Below are 25463 nucleotides of genomic sequence, written 5' to 3' on the forward strand. Positions count from 1 at the left end.
TTAGTAAGATCTTTGCCATTTTGATGTAATCTATGAGCACATGACCATGAGCTTTTTGTATATGCAAACCTTTGTATCAAGTTCCCCATGAAAAATGCATCCTTCAAATCAGTTTAGTTGAGTGGCCACTTCTTGTTCATCGTAACTTAGAAGAATTTATTCATTATGATTGTAATATCTTTCCCATGTACTATAACCACCGATTGATCGTATGGATCACTCTTTGATTTCATGAGAGAGGTTGGGTGTTCAGTGGTGATATATATGCTTCGAGAAGGATAATAACGTTGGGCTAATTAATGTTTAGATTTTAAGATTAAAGGTTTATGAATCTCAACGAGTCTTAATACGATAATAAGGGTTTAGGATGTTGGCAGGACCGGCTCAATGAATTCAGAACAAATCTTAAAAATTGGGGTTTTTATACTAAAAACAAAAAATTTAGACTCTCTTTTATGTTAAGAAAATCTTTAAAATTAGTCCTTTCATACTAAAAAAAATTTGGACCCTTTTTATATTGAAAAAATCTTTGAAATTGTTTTTTTCTTTACACTAAAAAGGTAAATTTGGTCCCTTAAATTTATCCCAAAAAATTTAGATCCTGCACATTGTTCCACTTGCACATGTCAAGAGCCGCCCCTAGATGTTGGGGTTGGAGCTTAGATTTCACGACACAGAGGTTAGATTGTTTGATATGAAAAGATAAGTCTTCATGTGAAGAAGAAGAACAGTATAAGGTAAACACAAAAGTTTTTGAAGAATGTTAAAGTTTTCAAAAGCTTACTAATGTAAAAATTAGCTTGAAAAAAGAAGTTTGTTTTTATTTTGGGTTAAAGTAACATAGCTAGTAACGTGATACAATATGTTGTGGCTGACACATATCAACATTGACTGACTTAACTTAGACTAAAGACGTACATTTTTGTAACTTAAACTTGTAAGTTTTTATGTTACTATATCGTGTACGTACAACGGGAAGAGACGTACATTTTTGTAATCTTGCAAGGAGTTTGATTCATATAGCAAAACACGTGAAGGAAAAGAAGAGTGATAAACGAAGCCATCTTGAAACACTTTCCCTTTCGGGGGAAAAGATCAAAAACGAAAAGAAAGTAGAACAACACACTCGTTCATAGAAAATGGAAAAGTAAGGTACATAAGACAAAGCATCGAGCATGTGTCGCGGACTGTGGAGAACGGTTGGGTCCCATATTCTGCTTGACGTGCCGTTATTCTCTTTTCTTTGTTAGCATAACAATGATCAAACTTATAAGATGACATTGCATATAAAGTTGTAAAAATACGCAAAAAATTGTTTGAATATATATTGTTTGAGAATGAACGATATATATATGTGATGAATACGTTATAAAATATGAATGAAAATCTTTAGTAAAAGTACGAGTATAATATTTGCTTATATCCCGTAAATCTGACATTTTTTAGTAATGTTTCTTTATTATCGAAACTATATGTTTCACTAACATAAATGTTTCAGTAATATTTGTTGTCAAGAAAATAAAAATAAAAATAATCGAGTTACATCAGACCCAATTTCATGATTTCCTCGCATTAGTTATCTAAAATATATAAAACGTAAGTTTCCTTTTTCTTTTTGAGAATACAGGATAAAAAAACTATAAATCAAATAATGAACATACTGCACTTTTATTTTTGCAATTTCGTTAGCACCTAGTAATTAACTAACTAATATATAGACACTTTGTTTTGGTTATAATTAACAACATTACGAGTACAATCAATTTGATTGCTACAGAAAAAGAGATATATAGGGGGTCATACACGTAAATTTGCATAAATCATTGAAAAGAATATTGGGAGTGATTGTCGTAAACCGGAATACTCATTTGGCCTGCGGTGACAGTAATTATTTTGACTCCACCGTCAAAGACAAAGACCGCACTCATTCTCTCTCGTTGGTCGAGTCAAACACATTTAAAACTGTTCCTTCGTTTCACGCTCTTCTCGTGTTCTGCTTCGGTTACAACTTCTCTTCTATCCAATACTTCCAAATCTCCACTTCACAATAAGAACCCATTATTGATTTCTCTACAAGTTATACATTACAAGAAAAAAGATGGGAAACTGTCAAGCAGTGGATACAGCGAGAGTGGTGATACAACACCCAAATGGGAAAGAAGAAAAGTTAAGTTGTCCAGTTTCTGCAAGTTATGTGATGAAGATGAATCCTGGCCACTGTGTTTCTCTCCTCATCTCTACCACCGCTCTCTCGTCAGCATCTTCCGGTCATGGAGGGCCTCTTAGGCTCACGAGGATCAAGCTCCTTCGTCCCACGGATACGCTTGTTCTCGGCCACGTCTATAGACTCATTACCACCAAAGGTATATATATTAGAGTAACATGCCTAAATCTACTCCAACATTTCAACTAACAATAATTCTACTCCAACTCTATATTCTTGCATCTCGATTACATATCTCGTAATTGAATTTGAACTATATATTTATTAGTCCGTTTGATAAATATGTTACATATATCTCGTAAGTTGCAACCCTAGGAAATGAATGAGCTATTTCCGCATAGTTAGCATTTGATTTTCTCAAACTATTTGTAGGCGCTTTAGAAAACTTACTTAACCGTACTTATACTTATGTTAAAATAAACACTCTCTTAAAAGTTATATTTATATACGTTTTTGGGGTCTAATCTACAAATTTTGATACTATTTGGGGTGAAATTCAGAGGTTATGAAGGGTTTAATGGCCAAAAAATGTTCGAAGTTGAAGAAAGAAAGTAAAGGCTCGGATGATAAGCTAGAGATGGTGAAAGCAATAAACTCTACTAAGCTTGACAATGAAGATCAGGTAATATGTGATTACAAAGATTACCATGTTTAATTATAGTGATAATTGGTTTTAACTTGGATGAAAAACGTCTATAGCTGCAAATGAAGAAACAGGAGAAAGAAAGGTCAAGAATCTCAAGATCATGGCAGCCATCATTACAAAGCATATCGGAAGGAGGATCAAGCTGAGCAAATTCTAAAACTTTGGGGAATATTAAAGAGAAGCTTCAGAATTTAAGGATATAGTTTGGAAAATATGAAGGCATGTGAGTGGCTAATGACAAAAGCTGGTCCTTTGGAGTATGTGATATTAAAGTGAAAAAATTCGAAAGCAATCATTCAGTTTTTTTTGACTGAAGAAGACTCATTACTTCTTCTAGTAGAATAATACAAAAATTATCAAAAGTTAGCGTTACAAACGTAACCGAAAGCATCGAGCGTGCTTGAAGCTGATCATGTATTAGATAATTGATCCAATGTACTCCAAAGGAGTATTATTAAAACATCTAAAAATTAAAAGAGAAACGAAAAAAGTATGTACAATTAACGAGGATTTGAACGGCGGAAAATTTTTGTCGCTAATCCCTCGCTTATATACAACAGATTTTGAAGATAGACATATCATATCATTGCAGTCTTATGTCCGTTGCAAAATTGTGATGACTAAAAATTGGTAACCAATGTTATAGTCTCTTTTATTTCTTACTGACTCCATCAAAATCTTGCTTGTAAACTTTGGACACTATTTCGAAAAGCAAAAACGTATTAATTTTGGAATTATTAAAACATTAATAGAATATTTAATATGTATAAATCAATAGAATACATTAAACTAATAAATAAATAATACAAAATATGAATTTTAACCATACAAAAAATCTCAACTATAATTTTAAAACCCCTCTAATAGCTAAAACTGTAAAACATATACTGAGTTGGTCTCTGATATTGCTCATAACCGACCGACCTAACCTAACCACACACGGGATACGCTCGATGTTCCCATTCTCCACGGTACTCCAACACTGGCATACAATACAAAACATTGAAGGAGACAGTAATGCCACGTGCACGGCTCTGCACCATAAAATTTAACGCCTCTGATTTAAAACACCACACATTGACAAATTGACATAACCAAAGCTACATAGAGAAAAAACACCAAAAATCAAAATTCCATCAAAGGGGCTTTTAAAATTTTGGACAAGAACAAAAAAAAAAGAAAAATGGCAACGAGAGGAGCTGTTGCTGCTGCTGCATCCACAATATGGAAGCACCGAAGAAACCCTTCTCTTCGATCATTATCTCGCCATTTCAATCCCAATTTCAATCATAGAATCATCCCAACAGGTACAATTTCATTACAATTCTGTTCTAAGATAGATACATGAAACATAAGAGTTGTGTCAAAAGTTCATATCAATTTAGGGTTTAAAGTCAATTGTGGTGTATATGATTTTTCCTTGTAGGGTTTAAATATCAAGTTAGGGCGATACAAGGAACAAGTACTGATCCTGTCATTACACCATTAAAGAACAGAGAGGAACCAAAGCCACAAAACTGGAAAATCAAAATGCTTTATGATGGAGATTGTCCTCTCTGTATGCGTGAGGTCTAAGTTAGACCTCTGTTTCTTGTTTATGTTTGTTCATAAAGTGTTTTTGATACTGAATTTTTGTCTTTTTATTGGTGAATGAAGGTTAATATGCTTATGGAAAGGAATGAAAAACATGGAACTATAAAGTTTGTCGACATAAGTTCAAATGATTATTCCCCGGAAGATAATCAAGGGCTTGATTACAAAACAGTAAATTTACTGTCTTTTAATTTGGTTCAATTTTGTTTCATCTTCTGTTTGATGTTCGAACTTTCGGATTTGATCGAGATCTTTATTAGGTGATGGGGCAGATTCATGCCATTCAGTCTGATGGTAACGTTGTTAAGGGTGTGGAGGTAAGCTTATTAGCATCATTGTTTTACACTAACCATTTCATATTTATCATTTTGGTGTAACGTTTTCAGGCATTTAGGAGATTGTATGAAGAAGTTGGGCTTGGATGGGTTTACACTATCACCAAATTTGAACCAGTAAGCTTTTCTCTCTTTATCTCCTAGTGATCTCTTCCATTGTGTTAAGTTCCGTATTCATGGATAACACGCGATTACTTGCAGATAGGGAAGTTAGCAGATGTTGTGTATGATGTATGGGCTAAATACCGACTTCAAGTCACAGGTATATAAAATGACCTGAAAAATGTTGTACAAGCTTACTTGATTATTTGTGCGTCTCAAAAACTAGATCTCTTTGTTGATTAGGGAGGCCATCTATAGAAGCTATTCTTGAAGCAAGAAAGAAAGATAAGGTAGGGAACAAAGGTTATCGATTTTCTGTCGTAGTAACCTTTGCTCGGTAAAACCAATCAATGATATGATTGTGTTTGCAGGTAGAGACATGTGGTGAAAGCAAGAACTGCAAGATATGAATTTTCTTTATACTCTTTGAATTGTTACAAAATACCAAAACCAGTTTGGAGTTACAAATTTTCTTTATGTGAGTGTGAGAATTTGTATATATATGATACACAGCCCCATTACATTAGCCAAATCATCCTGATGATACATTATACACATGAATAATTTCAGCAAATTTTGAAACTGTTAAGAGTTTTATATTTGGTAATGATTTTGTAAAGGTTAGCTTACTAATGTTATTGAAATATTTGTTTGAATAATGAAAATGAAATTCAACATTGTAGATTTGTTCCCAGTCACCAAAGAAGAAAAAAGGTTGTATGTGAAAAAAAAACTTTAAGAATCAATAGAATATGAGATCAATTTGTTCATTTGTTGAAAACACCAAAAAAATGCACTGCGTCTCACATATTCTCTCTCTGGGGCATTTAATCAAACACCTTCCATGCACCAAATCGCACACATTTCTTCGGAGGAGATTTCACTACAAAGCCCTCTCTAATGCCACCGTAAGCACAACAGCTTCATGTTTCAAAACTCTCAGTTCTAGCCAACAGGACCAAATCCATCTCTACGTTGATACACTTCTCCAATGGAACCAGGTCTCTCTCTATCTCTCGACCCTTTTGCTAGATAAACATGTTGGAACTTTGGAATTATTCGTGGGCATTATTTGTTTGAAAAGATTCGTGAATTTCTAATCAAATTGAAAGCTTTAGAATCCAATTTTGGGTTTAATGGTTGGTTTAAGCTTGTTGCCCACCAAGTATTTGTTATAAGTCCTTACTGGGTCAAAGCATGATAAGTCGAATGCTTTTACCTGCACAATGAAAAAAATTCAATCTTGTTGTCCCTTTTTTGGCGCACTTCACTTTAACATCTGAGTGTTTGGTTTGTTATATATTCCTACCTCAAACTCAAACTGATGTTACTCAATTGAAATCACTGGTGAATGTCTATGTTACCAGTGGGTTTAAAGTATGTTTTTGCTTGGGAATTCTATGTGAGTTTGAGTAGGCCTTGTGATTTATGTGCAGAAAATGAACCTTACAGCAACTAAAGAAGCTGATGAAGTAATGGAGAGGCATATCGAAGATTCTCTTGCGATATTGCCTCCTATAAAGACTTGTTACAACTTACATTCCAGTGATTTGTTTGATCACATCAATTTAATCGATGTTGGAAGCGGGGCTGGTCTTCCTGGGTTGGTTCTAGCCATTGCATGCCCAGGTGCTCTTTAATTACATATATGATTATGCAAATTTTGTCAGATTTGCTTGTTATGGTATTCCAGATTATTAAAAATGCCAAGTTCTTTTGTTCAGATTGGAGAGTTACTCTACTGGAGTCTATAAATAAGCGATGTGTTTTCTTGGAGCACGTTGTGAATGTTACCGGGCTTACAAATGTTACAATCGTTAGGGGCAGAGCAGAGGTACAGTTTTAGCCCCTTTTTTTCTTTAATTTTTGTGATGAGTTTGTGCTATAAGCATAAGTAGGTTCACTTTTTAGTTGACTTGTCTACTATCTATGGGTAACTAGATGCAGTTTCTTACATTCTGAAATAACTGATTTTTTTTTGTTTTTTTTTTTGTTTCAAAGCTAAGAACTTAACTTAATACTCCAAATGCATGAAATAGTTAGAGAGTTTCCTGAGATTAGAATCGGTTTCCATTAAATCTATGGATTAGACTGTATAATTAGAGTATATTAGATGATGGTATTTATATAAAGCTTCTGTTGGAAACTATGATTCGTGATTTGGAAAAACTTTTCCTAATTCTGGAATTGCTATAAATATCTCTCCCCTTAGCTGTGATCCTGTTTGTGTAATGTTGTAATGACATTAATAGCCAGTAAGGTGATTCTAAATTACATTGTCCTACTTTTGTTATAGAACAGAGTTGTGGGCACGATGTTATGTACAGAGAGAAGTTTGATGTGGCTATTGCAAGAGCTGTCGCGGAGATGAGAGTCTTAGGTATTATTTACAAGTTTCAAGTAGGGTAGTGCAAGAAACAAAGTTGCTTATTAGTTAGTGTTCAAAGTGGATCTGAGTTGTTTGTTATGAATTTTCAGCTGAATATTGTCTTCCTCTGGTTCGGATTGGTGGATTGTTTGTAGCTGCTAAGGGTCATGACCCAAAGGTACGAGTTCTCATTTGACACTTTGTTTTTGATTAATATATGATGTTAGTGAATATTAATTTTTCCATTGGGAGATTTGCTTCTTGCTACTTCATGTAATGACTGTATACAAATTTTTGAATTCTGGCTTCCGTTCTTTAAAACCTTAATGTTTCATGAATTTGTCAAAAACAGGAGGAAGTTCAAAATGCAGAAAATGCTGTTCGCTTGTTGGGTGGTTCAATACTACAAATTAGTCCAGGTGTGTTTTCTTTGGGCCTGTATATATGTTCAGAAGTTTATCAGAAGACACTTACACGTCTCGCATTATACCATAGCAAGGACTAAAAATGTTTTTGAACTTTATTGAAAGCGAACGTTATAACAATACTACTGAAGATGATACATCTCTTGCTAAGTTGGGAAATGTTTGGTTTTCATATGCCAAAATATCACAAAATTTTATTCATAATGTTGGAGCTAAATAGAAAAGATGTAATTGTGGGCTGAGTTAGTGGAAATAAGGTAGAAAAGTGTGGTAAAATTTTGGTACCACCAGGAAACCTGCTAGGTAACTATGGATAAACGGATTTATTACTCGTTTATGGCTTTCAATAATCAAAATCTGCAAATATACATTAATTTTGTTGTGTCACAATATGATGCAGTGGATTCACATAGCCCATACGGACAGCGGACAACGGTTGTTTGTCGTAAAGATCATTCCACCCCACAAAAATATCCACGTGAAGCAGGTACTCCTGCTAAATTACCGTTGTAAATAATGTCCAAACCCTTCCATGTAACATTGATCTGTAAGAGATTGAAAAGAATATTATATCACTTCTCTTGGAGTTCACTTTGAATATTTTTTATAATTAGTATTGATTCTTTTCATATTACGATGATGCCATCTGTTGAAACATAAGTTTATTTTGGACATATTAAGGAGAATTTTGTTCAACTTCAAAGAACAAGTTATATGTGACCTTAGATCTAGTACGGGAAAGTAGCTTGTCACAAGTCCTCATTGAATTTTTTCCTCGATACTTTGATTCTCTGGTCAGAAGATCCCATGTATGCTTACCAATTGGATACTTCAACCGCATTGATTACATCATCGTGGGTGTTTGTGATGGACTATAGGCATTTAAAATGGGTAGTTCGCTATATTTTGAACAATTTTGAACATCCAGTTCTGTGAGACAGAATAGAGGAGTGTTCCATCACTTGATAAGGCTTAACCTGAAACCGCGTCTACATGGTGAACAATGAAGCCTTTGACTTGGTTTTTAAGGCATTAAACACTTTGCTAAACGGTCACTAATCTTTGGCATCATAGCCAAATGCATGTACTTTATACCACCCGCTTTTTCTTCAACGACGACGTCATTGATCTTCCACACACATATCTTTTGATCTTGGTGCGCTGGGAAGAGCTTCTCAGCCTAGATTACCCAAGATTTCACTGCTTCTGTTCCTCCTCCTCCTTCTCCTTTTATTATGTCGCCACTGCTTGATACTTCTGATAGTGTTTCAAACGTGCTTGCATTCCACAATCTGAAAACTCTGTCGTTGGAGCCTGTGTAAAGTCTCCATTCTGCAAGGGTTAGAGATGAAATGTAGGAGGATAAATGACCAACAAGAGTGGCGATTTTTGAAAGGCAAAAAAAAAAAAAACAAGAGTGCCAATACATTGGTCATTTGGATGAATCGATAGATGGAAGAGATTACTAAAATCGTAAAGAAAAATAAGAAAATAACAATATATTTAAAACACAAGAGAGATTGATAGGCGATTTGAAAATCTAAATATATACTTGTTTACAAATCCTAGTTCATATAATGGAATCAAAATATTTTTTTTTTCTTTTTTTTTTATAATGTGATCATATTTACATCACATGCAACTAAAAAGTCTTTTACGAATTTTGGCGCGTTTTTAACGAACAAGCCATCGACCTAATTATATCATCATTTATTACAGTTTTGTCGATTTGACATTTGGTTCTAATTCACAAATTTTCAAATTTGGAAATTTAACCAATCTTTGGCATTTCTATGTTATGACTCCTTTGTGTTTGTTAGAATAAATTTTAGAGGTATAATGAGATCTTAGGATCTTACAAACGATCTTTTTGAAATTCATTTGTTTTTCCAGCTTCTTAATTATCAACGGATTTTTGCGCATAAACTATATTTGATTTTACTATGCAACTATTTTAAAGCAAAATACTCTATAACGATTTGAATGTGCCACAACTTTCATGTGCAACCCGTCAATTCGTTATTACAATATTTTTAGATTTAGCATGCATAATTTGTTTAGGTAGTAGTTAGTTATTTTTATATGCATGTGAACATCTCTCTTTTTTTGTGCACCAACTTTTCTTATTCAAACTAGAAAGATACATCAGAATTGAGCATATTAGGACAAACCCGAATAGCAGGCTTAAAACATAAAGCCCAAGAGCTAACAGAAATAAAACATAGAGACACAAGCTTGAACAAGGTTGATAGGGTACCAAGAAGAACGTCGAAACAAACTAACATGAACATTGTCTTGCTTGAAAACGCATTCAACACACAATCATCAATTGGTAAGAAGATAGTCACCAAACAATGTGACGTTAAGACGAGTATTAACCAGCAGAGGTGGTTCTAGGTTGGAAGCAAACATGAGCTGTCTCAACCGCATGCAATGATAAACCGGAGAAGTACCCGGTGATCAAACTTCGCCGCAACTGGGCGGAATCCGAACCAAGAAAAGTAGTTCTAGATCGGAAGTAAACAGACCCTGCCACAGATGCAGAATTTGTTACACTAGGGTTCGTTAAGAGTAGAGATAATTTGGTTACCTTTTAGAGATTAGAAAAAAGAGTTTTTGTTCAAAGTATTTTTTTTCTTGAAACAAAGAGAGAAGTAAAAACAGTAATTAAAAAATATTCTTTTATGGAAATAATTTTATATTAGACAACAAGTGTTTTGACTGAAGGAAAAACATAACAGAGAATATAAAATTTGTGAATAAAATTTCTTTTACCAAAAAAAATAAAATAAATAAAATTTGTGAATACAACATGTTCATGAAATATATACCATAAAAATTTGTGAATATATACCATAAAAATTAATGAAATATATACCATAAATGAAATATATTTCATGTACAGAAATTATTGAAAGATATACCATAAAAATTTATATGCATGTATTAATTCTCAATACAACATGTTCATCGTTAGCCTATAAATTTTATCTCTTGAAGTTCTTACTTCAATGTTAAAGAAGAAGAAGAAGATAAAATTGTTCTTTCTCCGATAATCACCCACAAGTCTGAAGCTGTTCTACCTCACTCTAAACGCAGAGGTATGATTACAGAAATCTGCTTTGATATATAGCTCGTGTTATTTAGTTTGATTAGTTTGATTGGAGGATTCTTGTCTGGATTTTGGTGGGATATATATCAGATATTAGGGAACTTTTTCTTTGGTCTCTATTCTATGCTTGGGGCATAAGAAATGACATCATACTATGCATTTTATGAATGAATAATAAGCTTGTGATTAGAACTATTTGTGTTTGTAGATGTTTGTTAGATTCCATTTAATAAGCATCGTGATCCTAAAATTTAGCAAAAGATCTTTTTGAAACCAAATCTTTTTTTCAACGGAATTCACCGGCAAACTCTAATTTCAATTTATTATGCAATGAACTTGATTTCGCTCGCAAATTCTGATTGGATCATAAAATTTGTAACAAAACTTCACGGGCAAACCATCTATTATTACTGCAGTTTTACATGAGTTAATTGTTTTAAGAGTATTTATTTCTCTTAACAAGTTTGATGCATTCCTTATCTAAGATTTCAAGATCTAAGGGAAACAATACTTGAGGAACACTATCTTAGGATCTTAAAATCTCAATTCTCAACCTTGATATTAAACGAACTTTGGCCTGAAAACTAACTATTCAAATATTTCTTTCCATCACTTATGTTTTCATAGATTTGGAATGTTATTTATCTAAGCTGTGTTTACCGGATAAAGTTGGTATAAATGCTTCAAAGATATATTTGAATGATGAAAGGTATTCTTGGTGCAAAAGGTTTCCCTATTTCCACTTTCTGATCAATCTTTTTCTTTTGCAGGATCAAAACCAAGAGTCACTAAAAGAAATTGTGTGCTATTTTAGCGAAGAGATGACGCAAATGGACGCATCAAGGAAAGAGAGCATCCAAGAAGAAGCACGAAGAGCGAAAGCAGTTGCTGTGGAGAAGTATAATGCGGGTGATCTTGTTGGAGCCAAAGAATTTGCTGTCAAGGCACACAGTCTTGATACAGAACTTGGTGGTCTTCGCTGTCTCAATACAATTCTTGATGTGCATATGGCTTATGAGAAGAAAATCAATGGTGAAGGTAATTGGTATACTGTTTTATCGGCAGACCCAACTGAGGATCTTGGAACCATCTCGGTACGTTATAAAAAATTAGTTAGGAACATGATCTATGACCGTGACGACTCTGTTGGTGGGGTTGATGAAACACAAAAGATATTGGTTGATGCATGGCGCTACTTGAGCAAAGAAAAGTTGGAGCAGGCCAAGGCACGCAAAGTAATTCCACCTTCACGAAGATGTGTTAGGTTTAATTATGTTGAAACTCCATTGAATGCTTCAGGTCCTGTAAACCAATCAAGTAGCATTAGCGCAGGAGAAAGCAAAAGAAAGGGACCTCCATCAACAGATCAGTTTCATGTTCACGAGTTAACAAGAATCGACAACGACGCAGGGATCAGACATGATAGTCTTGAGCTTATGCCAAATATGCTTGGAAGTGATTTGGTTGATAAGGCTCCAAGTATGATCAAACTGAGGATTAAAAGGTCTGGTTCTTCTTCTCTAGACTCAAAGAAGTACGATGCAGCGAAAAGAGTAAAGATTAATGAAACCAAGAACACTACTCATATGGTGAATGAGGATGAGTATAATGTGGTGGTAATGAGTGTGCCGGATGCTGATTACTACAACTTCGACAAGGATCGGACTCTAGCTTCGTTTGGAGAAAACCAGGTATGGGCTGCTTACGATGATTACGGAATGCCTCGGTGGTATGCATTGGTCCATAAGATTGTCTCTCAAGAACCGTTCGAGTTGTGTATTTCTTGGCTTGATGGCAAGAATAAGGGATATACGGGTTCAATGAAGAAGTGGATTGATTCAGGGTATTACAAGACGAGTGGGTGCTTCACAATCGGGAAACGTAACAGCAACAATTCTCTCAACTCATTCTCACATAGAGTCCAATGAACAATAGGTGAGAAAGGATTGGTGTACATATATCCCCGAAAAGGAAACGTTTGGGCTCTTTATGCAAATTGGTCACCATCTTGGGATATTTCAACTTCAGTAGAAGAAATGAACAAGTATGATATGGTAGAAGTGCTTCAAGATTTCGATGAAGAAAGAGGTGTGACAGTTGTACCGCTAGTTAAAGTCCCAGGATTCAAAACTGTGTTTCGTCGCCGTTCGAATCCGAGGACATACCCAAGGAAAGAACTGTTCAGGTTCTCGCATCAAGTTGCTTATCAATTACTTACAAGTAAAAAATGTAAGAATGCTCCTACAGATTGCTTGGAGCTTGATCCAGCATCTTTGACACATGAGCTTCTCAAAGTTCTCACTGAGGAGGATGAGAGAATTGGAATAAACAAAGAGGAGGAAGCTGATTTGGTTAGTGGAAACTATTAACAATGTTACAATGTATTATGCAGCAATATGTAACACTTTTCTTGGAGGTTACTTTCAGTCCGTGTAATTTATAACTAAGGTATTTTGAAGAGTCCATAGAAGCATGGCCTAGGAATAAATAAGTAAATCCTTTTTTTATAATTTGTTTATTCAATATCCTCGTTCTTCTCATATTATTACGATGATGTTATCTGTTGAAACTTAAGTTGATTTTGGACAGATTAATAAGAGAGAATTAAAAAAACAAAAATTGCCATACAACTTAATTACAATTTCATGACCTATGTAACATATCTACACATAAAGCTCAAAGTATGCACTAAAGCTTAGGATCAACATGCTACTAACTTTGATTTATTATTTTAATCAATAGGTTTTGGTTCTCTATCATTCTTCGGTTGTATATCCTATATAATTGTCGCTGGCAATTAGTAACATAATTTGTTCTAATTTTGAGCAATTAGAAAAATGTTAGTGCAAGCCAGCACATTATTCAAGTCTCTAATCTCTTTGTGACTGCTCTACTTGTATCCATACGAAGAAAAACGATGTTTTATCTAGAGGTCAAGTTACCAATGATAATCTTGGAAATGTTGATAATGAGTTGGATACCTAACTTATCCATTTCTAATTTATTTGTTTTATGTCAAAATTTAGAGAATCCTAAAAGAAGACACAATGTGAACAAAAGGAGAGTAGGTTATAGTCACATTATATTGTATGACATCATTTTCCCACAATCTATACTTTCTTTACTACGTTTTATTCCTTTCCTGCTCGTGTGGCCTCCAATTGTCTATCTTGTGTTTAATAAACGTTTTTGTCTTTTTAGTTGAAATCGTCAGGTATTTGAATTATGGTATCCGATACAAAATCTAGTTTCTTATACCCGTATATGATGTTATAAAATAGAGATCACGTACACTTCGGGTCATTGTTTTGGTCATTTTGCATGCATGCATGTTGTGTACGATCATGTATTTTACGAGCCGTAAAGTGAAATAAAACTTCACATTTAATACGCAATTTCCAATATGGGTAGTAATTTATCAACCTAAAACGAAAAAGCTTGAGTTTTCTACTTTTTAGCCTCATATGGGTGGGTGCATGTTCCACAACCACAAGGAACGAATAACAATAACAGATTTTTTATATGTAAACTCTACTACTTTTGTCTAAAGCAAATTCCATAAAGAGATGGCTTTTACCCTTAATTATTCTTTAAAATACTTTTGAATGAAATAATACAAGATTAGACAAACTACTTGTCTTCCTTTATGTATATTTTATACGCTATTTGCTCCAATAGAATATATTTCTTTAACAAAGATGTTACCTACTTGGTTTTAATAGATTATATTGATACCAAATTGTCCGCAATTGTATTGTCCGAAATTGGACAAAAAAAACAGGGGAATGGCAATATTATGATGTGATAGAAGCCCTCTTCTTCTATCCAACGAACATAGTACATCACATATTACACACTCATTCACATATTATCCCAAAAGATGAACTCATATACAAAAACTCATAAACTCATCAATATAGGAAAGAAAACAATCCAAATGAAATAATTAAGTAACTCTTTTATTAGGCCGGCACCAAAACCTGCCAAACCTTAACTTGAGAGTCTAGTCCTCCACTATAAATATGATAAGAAGCCTCATCTGCTTTACGCGAATCACGAAATGCCCCTGTCAAGCACTTAACCGGTCCTAAATGTCCCTCTAACATAGCCAAGCATGAATAATCCTTGGCTGAACATTTCCACAACCTCACTGTCTTATCTGCTGAGCCACTACAAAGTATGTCCGAAACAACCGCGAGGCATAGAACAGACTCTGTGTGACCTCTAAGCATTCCAACAACTACAATGTCTCCACCATCGTCACGTTCCCACACCAATATCGATCCATCAGATCCACCGGAATGCAAAAGAGAGCCATTAGTACCGCTCAATGCCAATGCGTTAATACCTGAATTATGTTCTGACAATATTGCAACTAAAGAATGTTTCCTCTTCTTCTTTACATTCTCTTCATTGATGTTCTTCCTCCACACTTTGATTCTTTGGTCAGAAGATCCTGTATATATATCACCATTTTCGGATAATGCAACCGCATTGATTGCATCATCGTGGGCGTTTGTGAATGACTCTAGGCATTTAAAATCGGTGGTTCGCCAGATTTTAAGCGTCCTGTCCCATGAGACAGAGTAGAGTAGTGTTCCATCTCTTGATAAGGCTAAACCCGAAACCGCGTCTACATGGTGAACCCATGAAGCTTTCTTATGCCTCCTTATTTCAACTTGGTTCTTTGGCATCAAACACTTTGCAAAACGATCGCTAATCGTTGGCATCGTCGCTAAATGCATGTACTTTTTACCACCCACGTCTTCTTCAACGACGTCGTTTATCTTCCACACACGTATCTTATGATCTTGGTGTGCTGTAAAGAGTTTATCAGCCAAGATTACCAAAGATTTCACTGCTCCTCCACCTCCTCTCTCCCCTGTTATTACATCGCCGTTGCTTGATGCTTCGGCTAATGTTTCCAACGTGTTTGCATTCCATAATCTAACAACCCCGTCGTTGGAGCCTGTGTAAAGTCTCTTTCCTGCAAGAGTTAGAGATGAAATGTAGGATGCTGTGTGACATACAAGAGTGGCAATACATTGATGAAGTGGTTGAGAAGAAGATGTTAGATGATCTTCTTGAGAAAAATCTGGTTCTTCTTCGGATTCTTGAAATTGTATCATTTTTGCTTATGAAGGAAGATTGAAACCAATGAGCAAACCTTTGGAGATGTAATATAAAGAGAAAAAGATGAAGTTTGGGGGAAAGTAGTCGTGGAAACAACGATTGGCTCCTAGACTTGGACTATTCTAATATATATCAAATTTGGACTCTTTACGTTGTGAGCAAATCTGACGGAAACGAAAAGAATAATGTGATGGGATGATGAGTAGGATGCAATATATATTTAAAAATGTTATATTTATTGACACAATCTTGTTTGGTAGATTTCTTTCTCACAAAAGTGGAGAAAAAAGTTGAAGGATGGCCCTAGATTACTATTTTATTTGCTAAGGTTGGGATGTGTTTCATACGTCGTGAGTTATGACAATATTATTGATTTAATGTGTAAAACTTTTACACGAATTAGATGTGTCAAACACTACCAAACCACCGCCAATAGAAACAAAATTATTATAAAAAAACGAATAACCCAAATCAAAAATAATGCACCAACTTTATCAAAATAAATGAATAAATAAATAATGTACCAAAATCATGAAACTGAAAAGTGAAAAGGGATGTAAAGTAGTATAGAAGTCTTCTTTTTTTTTTTTTTTTTTTTTGGAAAAATGGATGTAATATTGTGCTTATGTTATGTCTTCTTCTATAACTAAGCCAACTCCTAGCATTGTTGTTGCATTGTGATTCCAGAGAACAAAGTTCCCTTTTCCATCAAAATTTTCTACCTCAAATGTGCTTGAGTTGATTACACTCTTAACTCATGGTCTTATATTTCCCTTACCATATATTCCAGTTGAACTAATGCCTTTCAGAACCCTCAGAGATGGACAATGCAACAAGAATGCACGGATGATCTCCTCACAAGAGAAATAGTCACAAAACCACAAAACAAAAGATCCCTAAAAGTCAAATAAGATTCTTTACCATTTGATGTCGTAGTTCTTTCCTTGTTTTCTTTGATTTTTTAAACCTAAAACACTTATGCAAAAAGCTTGTTCAGCCTTATTCAAGGCTCTGATATAAAGTTATATATCGTTGTTGAATCGATCACTCACACGCAAATTTCTCTTGAACTCGTTTGTAGTTTGCTGAAAGTAAATGCTCGAGTCGACTTTACGAGCTCCCCGCAAAATCTCAGGTGTATACAAGAGGAAAGAAGAAAAACTAAGAGAAGATACAAGGCTTTTGGAAGAAGGAAGGTATAAAATGAAGCACTTGGTCTATGTTTCTGTTAAGTTCTCTGTTTCTAGACACTCCAACGGTCAGTTGGGCTGCCTCAACTAACTCGGCCTGGTTCAACAATTTTGAAGCCCACTCTTCCACAGCTCAATCCAACTGCATAATAAGCCCTTCTGAACCGAGACCTATAACTGTATTTGTAATAAAACCGGATATAACCCGAAGAACCACAATTTCATACCGGTGCTAAGATATAAGTTTCGGTCTCATTTAAGTCATTGAAACATTGGTAAAAGTTTGAAAACGTATATATACATCAATATAATAAATTTGTAATGTAAAACCAAAATTTGCAAAGAAAGTTACTAACCATAGATCGTGTAAAGCTAGAAAATAATTTATGTTTTGGTGGTATTAGAAAAAAATATGAGAGAGAGGATGAGATTGTAGAAAGTGGGGGAAACACGAGAGGGGAAAATGCTAGGAAGAAGTAAGAAACATGTTGATGAAAGTGTGCAAAGGAGATGGGGAACAAATAATGGGTCCCTTATTTACATTTTTGCCGATTTTAAAGCGTTTTAATTGTTGATGAGTCAACTTCACTGTCTCCTTTGTTTATCTATCAAGTAATTTTGAAATTCTAAACTCGTAATTTACACGAAAAGTAATATTCCCGCAAAAAATATCTCAAATAATCACTTCGGTATTTTACATATCACTTTAGTGATTTGCGTGTTAATTACCAATGTCATACACTTATCTTTCGAAAAGCATTATTATCAACCAAAAAAAAAAACTTTCGAAAACCATAGACTATTGTTTGTGGCTTTGTGCTTGATATCTCTAAAGTTTCAACACAATGAATAATCGCGTCTAACATCGATGAGACATGATAGAACTAACGTAAGAGAATTCCATTACCGTCTATGATAACAATTAAAAATAAAATCTTAATAACACGATCAAATAAGTCTTTTATAAAAAAATAATTTATTTAAAAAAGTGATCCTTGTTTCCTCGATTAAACAACGATATTTGGAAGATATGATTCCTTCTCAAATACCGGTTTAAGCTAAATCATTTAACTCTTTTTTGGATAGTAACTCAAAATTTTGAGCAAGAGGCGATCTTTTACACATTTTTTTTTTGATGATCCATTTACGATTTCTTTGTTATTTTTTATTCTTTGTACTATATAAGCATAAGATAGATTAACATAATTCTTAGAACTCTATATAATAGTTGTCTACTACATTTGTCCTTCCAAACCATCCAACGTTTTTGTTTCTTTGTTTTGTTTTTAAAATCCAGGAATACTAATATTGTTACTTATATATGTATATTTACGAGTTATCGTTGAAACTTGATCGTGTGGAAGACAGAGAAATAAGCTTTAATTATGGCCAAAAAAAGTTCTCAAATCAGTGGTTGGATAGAAAAAAAAAGAGCAAAACGTTGAGGTTGATTAAAATGGTGCAAAATGAGTGGTTCTGTTTGTTAAAATGGAAGAATGCACGAGTCTCATCATGCTTTTCCTTCGTTTTGTCTTTTTATTGGGACATTCTTCCAATATTTTCAAGATCGCTATGAGTAAATCTTATTTTTCCCTTTTTCCTCGATTTCACGTGTGGATCACTTCACATTCTCCACTACCTTTGTCTGGATCGGTGATACTAGCCAATTTCAAACTCCTTTGCATCATTTTACAATTTGAAGTTAGTTCTCAATCGAATTCTACTCGACTCAACAATTCTCTTTTAAACGTTTTAGTCTCTAATTGTTACTTTTTATTTGTATTATTGATAAGGATGAATTTTCGGGATTTATCGAATGATAAAGTCGTCGGGGTTATTCATGGGAGCACATATAGATGTACCATGATGTGATATCGTGATCCCATTAACCTCAGAGAGCCAAAATCACCGAAAGTTGTGTCTTTGTCTTAATTGGTAAATTCAACAGATGTTTGTATAATGGTGGTAATTGGTAAGAAGGAGACCCACATGTTTTAATTATTAAATTATGTGTATATTTTCACTATTTGTATGATTTAAATTCAAAATACATAAAAGAAGATAATAGAAGAAAGTAAATATAAAATTCAGAGTATATGCACTAAGACTACTTACATGGCCATATGTTGGTTATTTATTTTCGAAAATGATGGATGACCTAATCATAAATAAGTTTGGATCATTTAGTACGAATGTTTTTAACAAATAGATCTTATTTTAAAATAGTATATTATTTAAGTCGACGTACAATATTATGTGAAATCACGGTATCCGTTTATAACAAGCTTGAAATATACTTCACGGAGTACAATTTCGTCACCATTTTTTTTTATTCCAGCAAATAAGTCTCCATATGGTCATTTAGAAAACCCACCAAAACTTAACTATAGTAAGCATTTTTTTTTTCCAGTTATTAGTTATGCAATTTATTATATTTCTTAGTAATAGACTTTTAACTTTTATTTATCATATAACCACTACATGTTGGTGGAAGAGAGAGTAAATAAGATCTTTACCACTTTGTATTGGTCTCTCCGTAGCACGCGTGGTAGGACCTTGATACTCTGTCATACAACGGTATCAATACCACCAGAAAGGAATGCTCGTTAGCGTCTAAGTATAGTCCAGAAGTTGACCAGACAGTGACCAATTCCTCCACCCAAAGAGATGGTATTGCGCCATTACTTATATGTACTTGTTTTAATTTATGGAAAATAAAATGACTAACACCAAAAGAGATATTCTGAGAGGGATATATAACAACGTTTAAAAATCTAATATTAATCACATTTATTCTACATCATTTTCAATATATCTAATTATTTTTGTCAATTCATATCTTACGAAATTTTCAATAATATAAGAAAATTAATGCTAGAAAATACAGATTTACTGACTCTGGAAAAATACATATTAGGAATTCTACTCAAGCAATTATATTTGATTAACGGAAACATATGCTACCTAGTTTTATACATATCTGATCAATTTTCTGAATTTTTGATAACATCTTAATTTGGATAAATATGCTACCTAGTTACGAAAATTACACTATATCATACTCCCTCTGTCCCAATATATTACATGTTTTTACTAAAGGCTTAAATAATAAAAAATATTTTTTACAAAATTATTATTTAATAATTTAATTTAAAACAGCTCAACCAATCATAGAAAATACTGTAAAATATAATAAATTAAATTCATTTATATTTTGTATACAAACTTGCAAAACATCTAATAAATTTAAATAAACAAAAACACCCAAAATATCTAACAAAATGAGACATAGTGAGTATTAAATTCCGACAAATCATATCACCCTAGTTCTGAACAAAAAGATTATGATTCTCATCATATGAATTTATAGTTCTAAGAAGTATTTTGGTTTTGTTTAGGTGACTATTGACATTTGAAAATCTATATATACATAGTAGATATTAAAAACTCTAAGCAATTAACAAGTTAAGAACTACTAAGTTGTGACCAAAACATTAATCTTCCATTTTTTATAGTCTTCCTAGTTTGTGTTATATATTATCATTGATGTATCATTATCCGAATTCAAAACCCTCATAATATATACTTTTGTTGGAAACAAGAAAACTAATATATGGCATTAAATATGTCTACGTTTGGTGAACCAAATAAAAAATATCTCTACGTTTAAGTCAACAAATTATATGGCAAAAATATCTCTATGTTTATTAGTATATATATTTTCGAAAGAAAAGATGGGATAAGAAGAGACAAAGTAAAACAAGAGACAAGTAATAATGAAGAGAAAATACAAAATTGGCGGGTGTTCGTTGTCAAAGAATGCATGCGTGTGGAGGAAGCTGGTCCAATGTTCCCCACCGGGAAAGTGCGACTCTCCTTCTATAACCACTAATTTGTATTTACACCCATCTTAACATTTTTCGTTACTTTCATGATACCTCATTAAAAAGATAATATAAGAAATGTAAATATCTTAAATACTTGAATAAAGCAATCAAATTACCATCCCTATTAATCATTCTTCCAAATCTATCAATCAACAAACTTAATTTAAATATTACCTTAATTTTAAACCGTTTGTCAGAAAAAATTTGATTGAGTCATTTTTTTTTTTTTTTTTTGCATGATTGATGTTGGTATTTGTTATTAGATAATGTCAGGAGAACAAAAAAGCTAGATCACATGCTTACTCAAATCGATAAGAAAACAATATCCGAAAAGCTTCACCAAACTAGAAATATAAATGATACAAGAGGGTTTTCATAAGTGGAATATAACAGGTAGGGCTACGCGTAAGCCTCCCTAGGATTTGGAATCCAGTATTAATAAATTCTTACACTAAAAGATTACAAAAACAAAAACCTAAACCTTGGAAAACTACGGTTTATGATTCCTAGTGGCTTTTGGTATGTTTGAACTCATTTCAGTTTCATGTGTTTTTCTATTATAGAGTTTTTTTTCCTGCAGGTAAATCTAGTTTTCAACCAATATATTGTACGTTTTCAGTTATCTGACTCCCAACTCTTACAGCCTCTATTGTATTTATGAAAAAATAAATGAGTTTAAACATACCAAGTAGTATATATGTTTAATATATCTGTGGACTGTGTTATTAATTGAATTCATTAGTTTGATTAAAAATTTACATACTGTTGACTTTAATTAACAGCTTATACTAATTTCAAAAGTAACGTGTCAAAAGCAAATTAAGATTTTTGAAAGAAAAACATCCATGAGACAAAGTTTTTTATTTATCATTTTTTTTTTTAAAACTACTAAATCTTTTGTTTTTATCAGTAGATACAAACTCTGTGAAAGTAAAGGGTTGGTGATCAAAAGTAAAAGAAACTTAGGCGAGTACTCGTGTGAGGTGTTACCATCGAGCAATCAAGTAATTACTTACTTTAATTCCATTTTTTTTTTATTGAAAATTGACAACAAACACACATTAAAGTATATGTGTATATATAGATACGTGTGTGCATGGGTCTCCTCTATATGAGTGATCAAAAATTGTATTGGAGTTAAGCTACAAAATCTTCTCATTCGATTTTCTCTCTTTATTTCTCTCTCTAATGAAGGGAACTCTAAGATACTTAGCAGGAATCGCTGGGCCAAATGGGTTTGGCTCAAGATCCACAGCTGAACAAGTTACACAACATAGCTTTTTTCCTTGTTCACATCTCACTGCCATAATCACTGGTTTGTCTCCCCTCATCACTTAAACTACCATTTACTATTTCAGTCTTTATAGTGTTTTTGTTGAGTAGATATTTGTGTTTCTTTCCAAATTTCTTGGATGTTCCGGGAGGGACATTCTGCGTTCGTGTGTCCTAAGGAAGGTTTCAACTTTCAAATATTGTAAAAACCAAATAGTTGTGAACTTACATGATCGAAGCACATCGCCGATAATTCCCAAAAGGTTTATATTTACACAAGGAAGAACAATTACGATAATTATAAAGTCCTCAATTAATCTAATGTTTTGAAGATTTATTTTTATCAAAAGCTTCTGATACTCTCATAGTAGACACTTATATCTTTTTTTGTCAAACTTAGCAGACACTTATATATAATATTTCACTTATTGTCTTGAAATTGCATTACAAAAAACTTAGTCTTGAAATGATTATTGTTATAATTTCATAAAAACGAAAGTAGCTAGGATAAGAGTCAGACAGTTATATGATAATTTATAAGTTGTATCTTTTTTTTCCAATATACATGGGAAAGAAACTTTTCAGGCAAAAGAAACGATATGTATATTAATATTATTATCAAACGTTATGAGATATGTGTTTTGTTTATGCCGGCGACAATATATCAATTTTGTCTCCATTGAAATTTGAAACAATAGGTATGGTTGGTTACAGCATATGTCCATATACAATTGATTTGCCTTTTGACTTTAACCTTTGATACATGTCTCATCGTTGCAAAACATTACTTTATTTAATTTTCTTAAGGGATCAGCCTGCCCAAAACGTACTTTATGCCATCTTTATGTTCCCTAATTTGTCGGTTAAAACTTTATGCAATGAGGGTCAATGAATTTTAAAGTGGCCTCTCTTTACTCTCTCTTTATGTTGCAAAGAAAAACAAAAAGGCTGCTTTTAGAGACATCAATTGTCGAAAACCAATTCCACTACCCAATTGTAGTGAAATAATCTGGTTAATTATGATTTCAGTTATGCTGGATCTGAATTTAACTGTGGACTCTTTTTTATTTTTTCCATATACACACATAATTTGGAGAAAATACTTAATAACAAATAAGTTTCACTTTTGTTAAATACACTTGCTAAAATTATTTTTATCTAAGAAAGTCCAAAAGCACCATTTCAAAATTAACTGATACGAAGTGAAATGGTTCATGTTTTTTATATACTAGATTGTATTTTTTTATGAAATGTTTGATGCATACTACTTTCTAACAGGAGGAACGTCTGGGATCGGTGCGGAAACTGCGAGAGTGTTAGCAAAAAGAGGGGTGAGAGTAGTGATGGCAGTAAGAGATATGAAGAAAGCAGAAATGGTGAAGGAGAGAATAATAAGAGAGAATCCAGAAGCTGACATTATATTATTCGAGATTGATCTGAGCTCTCTATCTTCCGTTGCCAGATTCTGCTCTCAATTTCTTTCCCAAGATCTTCCCCTCAACATACTCATGTACGTAAGATTCACTCTACATGTTACCCATGCACGTACCAATTTTCATATACAAAATGAGAATTTAATAATTCTAATGGTTAAAATGAATTTTGCAGAAACAACGCAGGAGTTTTCTCTCCAAATCTTGAATTCTCCGAAGAAAAGATTGAGCTGACATTTGCTACAAACTTTTTAGGTAATTTTGTGGAATTACATATGATACATGAATATATCTATGTAGAGTGAAAGAAAATTAATGATGGTTAGCATAACTTTTCAGGACATTACTTATTAACAGAAATGCTGATAGAGAAAATGATAGATACGGCAGAGAAGAGTGGAATCGAAGGACGAATCATTAACCTTTCCTCTGTGATTCACAATTGGGTCAAGCCTGATTGTTTCTCCTTCCCTAAATTGCTCCATCCCATTAGGTAATTTACATTCGTTTTCCATTTTTTACGTGTGGAAAGTATCTAAGAAAAAATCTATCTCAAAAATATATTTATTATCATTAGGTTTGTGTAATTGTGTTTAATTTGTAATTGTGTTTTGTAATCGTGTAGTAGGTATAACGGGACAAGGGCATATGCTCAGTCAAAGTTGGCTACAATTTTACATGCGAAAGCGTTGAGCAAGCAATTAAAGGTACATTTGAATATTAATAATTACATTCTTTCTTTTTTGTTTCATTTTTTCACGTAAAATAATAATCAGAAATATTTATCACTGAATGTGCTTACAGGACAGGAATGCAAACGTGACGATAAATGCAGTCCATCCAGGAATTGTTAAAACTGGAATTATCAGAGCACACAAGGGTCTTTTTACAGGTAAAATAAAACATTTTTAACCATACATATATATAGAAGTGCAAAAGGAATCTAATAAGTAAAAAAAAATATTAAAAAATCTAAAACATGATGTGGTCTGATGATGCATGCAGATTCTCTGTTTTTGATAGCTTCGAAGCTGCTAAAATCTATAAGCCAGGTAGGTGTGAATAATACATGCTTTCCTTTTTGTCTAAATAGTACAGTTATGGCCCAACATGGCAACAAGTTCATCCTCTTTTTTCTGACACTAGATTCCTTTTTGTTTTTTTGCATCCCAAATCAAAGTTTTGTCATCATCATTATTCATGCATTGACTCATTTATAATAATAACATGAAATTTCTTAAAAATATGCTAATGGGATTAGGGCGCAGCTACAACATGTTATGTGGCATTGAGCAACGAAACCAAAGGGTTAAGTGGAAAGTATTTTGCAGACTGCAATGAGACCAATTGCTCAGATTTAGCGAATGATGAGTATGTGGCTCTCAAGCTCTGCACCCAAAGCCGTGCCTTAATCCATGATCATTTGCATGAATTTCAAATACATGCCCTTCCTAATTTATGTTTTTTGTAAATCATCTTAATAATTCACTTTCTGTCAGAGACCATCCTTCATTTTATTTATGTAAAGCAGTGTTTTAAACAAGACCAATCTCCTTGTGTGTATACATAAACAATGAATCTATTAAGATTAATAGTTTAGTCATCATACAGGAATTGCTTGTTTACCACAAGTATTTATCGCATGTATTTTGAACTTTTGACTCCAAATATTATTTGAGACACAACTGAGAATCGATAAATAGCACAACTAAAAGATCAACATGACGCGAGAACATGCTTATA

At 33.3% G+C, this 25463-nt stretch overlaps 6 protein-coding genes, 2 long non-coding RNA genes, 1 other non-coding gene and 1 pseudogene across 21 annotated transcripts; 6 read left to right on the plus strand and 4 right to left on the minus strand.

The window, feature by feature from the left end:
* The first annotated feature begins 1794 nt into the window (after positions 1-1794).
* On the plus strand, positions 1795-3529 carry AT5G50090 (D-ribose-binding periplasmic protein). Of its 3 annotated transcripts, none has more exons than NM_124388.4 (3): positions 1795-2363; positions 2725-2846; positions 2924-3529. In NM_124388.4, exons 1-3 carry the CDS (start codon positions 2099-2101, stop codon positions 3014-3016), a joined length of 480 nt encoding a protein of 159 aa, NP_199820.1. In that variant the 5' UTR covers positions 1795-2098; the 3' UTR covers positions 3017-3529. The 3 variants fall into 3 exon arrangements, with proteins under 3 accessions (NP_199820.1, NP_001332356.1, NP_974919.1); NM_203190.1 differs by having other exon boundaries at positions 1989-2363; positions 2942-3225; NM_001344872.1 differs by having other exon boundaries at positions 1875-2363; positions 2725-3400.
* Positions 3530-3935: 406 nt separating this feature from the next.
* Positions 3936-5579, plus strand: AT5G50100 (Putative thiol-disulfide oxidoreductase DCC). The gene is made up of 8 exons (NM_124389.2): positions 3936-4177; positions 4297-4439; positions 4527-4634; positions 4724-4780; positions 4850-4915; positions 5000-5060; positions 5144-5190; positions 5272-5579. The coding sequence occupies exons 1-8, from the start codon at positions 4054-4056 to the stop codon at positions 5308-5310; spliced, it is 645 nt and encodes a 214-aa protein (NP_568719.1). The 5' UTR covers positions 3936-4053; the 3' UTR covers positions 5311-5579.
* Positions 5580-5628: 49 nt separating this feature from the next.
* AT5G50110 (S-adenosyl-L-methionine-dependent methyltransferases superfamily protein) lies at positions 5629-8390 on the plus strand. 2 transcript variants are annotated; one of them, NM_124390.6, is made up of 7 exons: positions 5629-5901; positions 6337-6529; positions 6625-6734; positions 7202-7280; positions 7379-7446; positions 7621-7687; positions 8094-8390. In NM_124390.6, the coding sequence occupies exons 1-7, from the start codon at positions 5653-5655 to the stop codon at positions 8204-8206; spliced, it is 879 nt and encodes a 292-aa protein (NP_568720.4). In that variant the 5' UTR covers positions 5629-5652; the 3' UTR covers positions 8207-8390. The 2 variants fall into 2 exon arrangements, with proteins under 2 accessions (NP_568720.4, NP_001332502.1); NM_001344873.1 differs by lacking the exon at positions 5629-5901 and having other exon boundaries at positions 5960-6529; positions 8094-8345.
* Positions 8391-8448: 58 nt separating this feature from the next.
* AT5G50111 lies at positions 8449-9080 on the minus strand (annotated as a pseudogene). Its single transcript has one exon.
* An 834-nt stretch (positions 9081-9914) lies between these two features.
* AT5G07535 lies at positions 9915-10122 on the minus strand. Its single transcript, NR_143010.1, has one exon. It is a non-coding gene; the product is annotated as an other RNA (long non-coding RNA).
* Positions 10123-11626: 1504 nt separating this feature from the next.
* Positions 11627-13174, plus strand: AT5G50115 (molecular chaperone Hsp40/DnaJ family protein; the record flags this gene model as incomplete). Its single annotated transcript, NM_148106.1, has 2 exons — positions 11627-12686; positions 12777-13174. The coding sequence occupies 2 exons, from the start codon at positions 11627-11629 to the stop codon at positions 13172-13174; spliced, it is 1458 nt and encodes a 485-aa protein (NP_680411.1).
* A 1273-nt stretch (positions 13175-14447) lies between these two features.
* AT5G50120 (Transducin/WD40 repeat-like superfamily protein) lies at positions 14448-16163 on the minus strand. Its single transcript, NM_124391.3, has one exon. The coding sequence runs from the start codon at positions 15932-15934 to the stop codon at positions 14768-14770; it is 1167 nt and encodes a 388-aa protein (NP_199823.1). The 5' UTR covers positions 15935-16163; the 3' UTR covers positions 14448-14767.
* Positions 16164-17038: 875 nt separating this feature from the next.
* AT5G07555 lies at positions 17039-17597 on the minus strand. The gene is made up of 2 exons (NR_143011.1): positions 17485-17597; positions 17039-17268 (listed from the first exon to the last, which is right to left on the minus strand). It is a non-coding gene; the product is annotated as an other RNA (long non-coding RNA).
* A 992-nt stretch (positions 17598-18589) lies between these two features.
* AT5G00620 lies at positions 18590-19224 on the plus strand. The gene is made up of 2 exons (NR_144201.1): positions 18590-18829; positions 18922-19224. It is a non-coding gene; the product is annotated as an uncharacterized misc_RNA (transcript).
* A 2828-nt stretch (positions 19225-22052) lies between these two features.
* On the plus strand, positions 22053-25444 carry AT5G50130 (NAD(P)-binding Rossmann-fold superfamily protein). 9 transcript variants are annotated; one of them, NM_124392.2, is made up of 8 exons: positions 22053-22330; positions 23566-23797; positions 23896-23975; positions 24060-24213; positions 24346-24427; positions 24525-24612; positions 24726-24772; positions 24982-25401. In NM_124392.2, exons 1-8 carry the CDS (start codon positions 22204-22206, stop codon positions 25189-25191), a joined length of 1020 nt encoding a protein of 339 aa, NP_568721.1. In that variant the 5' UTR covers positions 22053-22203; the 3' UTR covers positions 25192-25401. The 9 variants fall into 9 exon arrangements, with proteins under 9 accessions (NP_568721.1, NP_001332416.1, NP_001332414.1 ...); NM_001344876.1 differs by having other exon boundaries at positions 24726-25394; NM_001344879.1 differs by having other exon boundaries at positions 22060-23797; positions 24982-25393.
* The last annotated feature ends 19 nt before the right edge of the window (positions 25445-25463 follow it).

This window comes from Arabidopsis thaliana, chromosome 5 (assembly GCF_000001735.4).
Source record: "Arabidopsis thaliana chromosome 5, partial sequence".
In the NCBI taxonomy this organism is placed as follows: Eukaryota; Viridiplantae; Streptophyta; class Magnoliopsida; order Brassicales; family Brassicaceae; genus Arabidopsis; species Arabidopsis thaliana.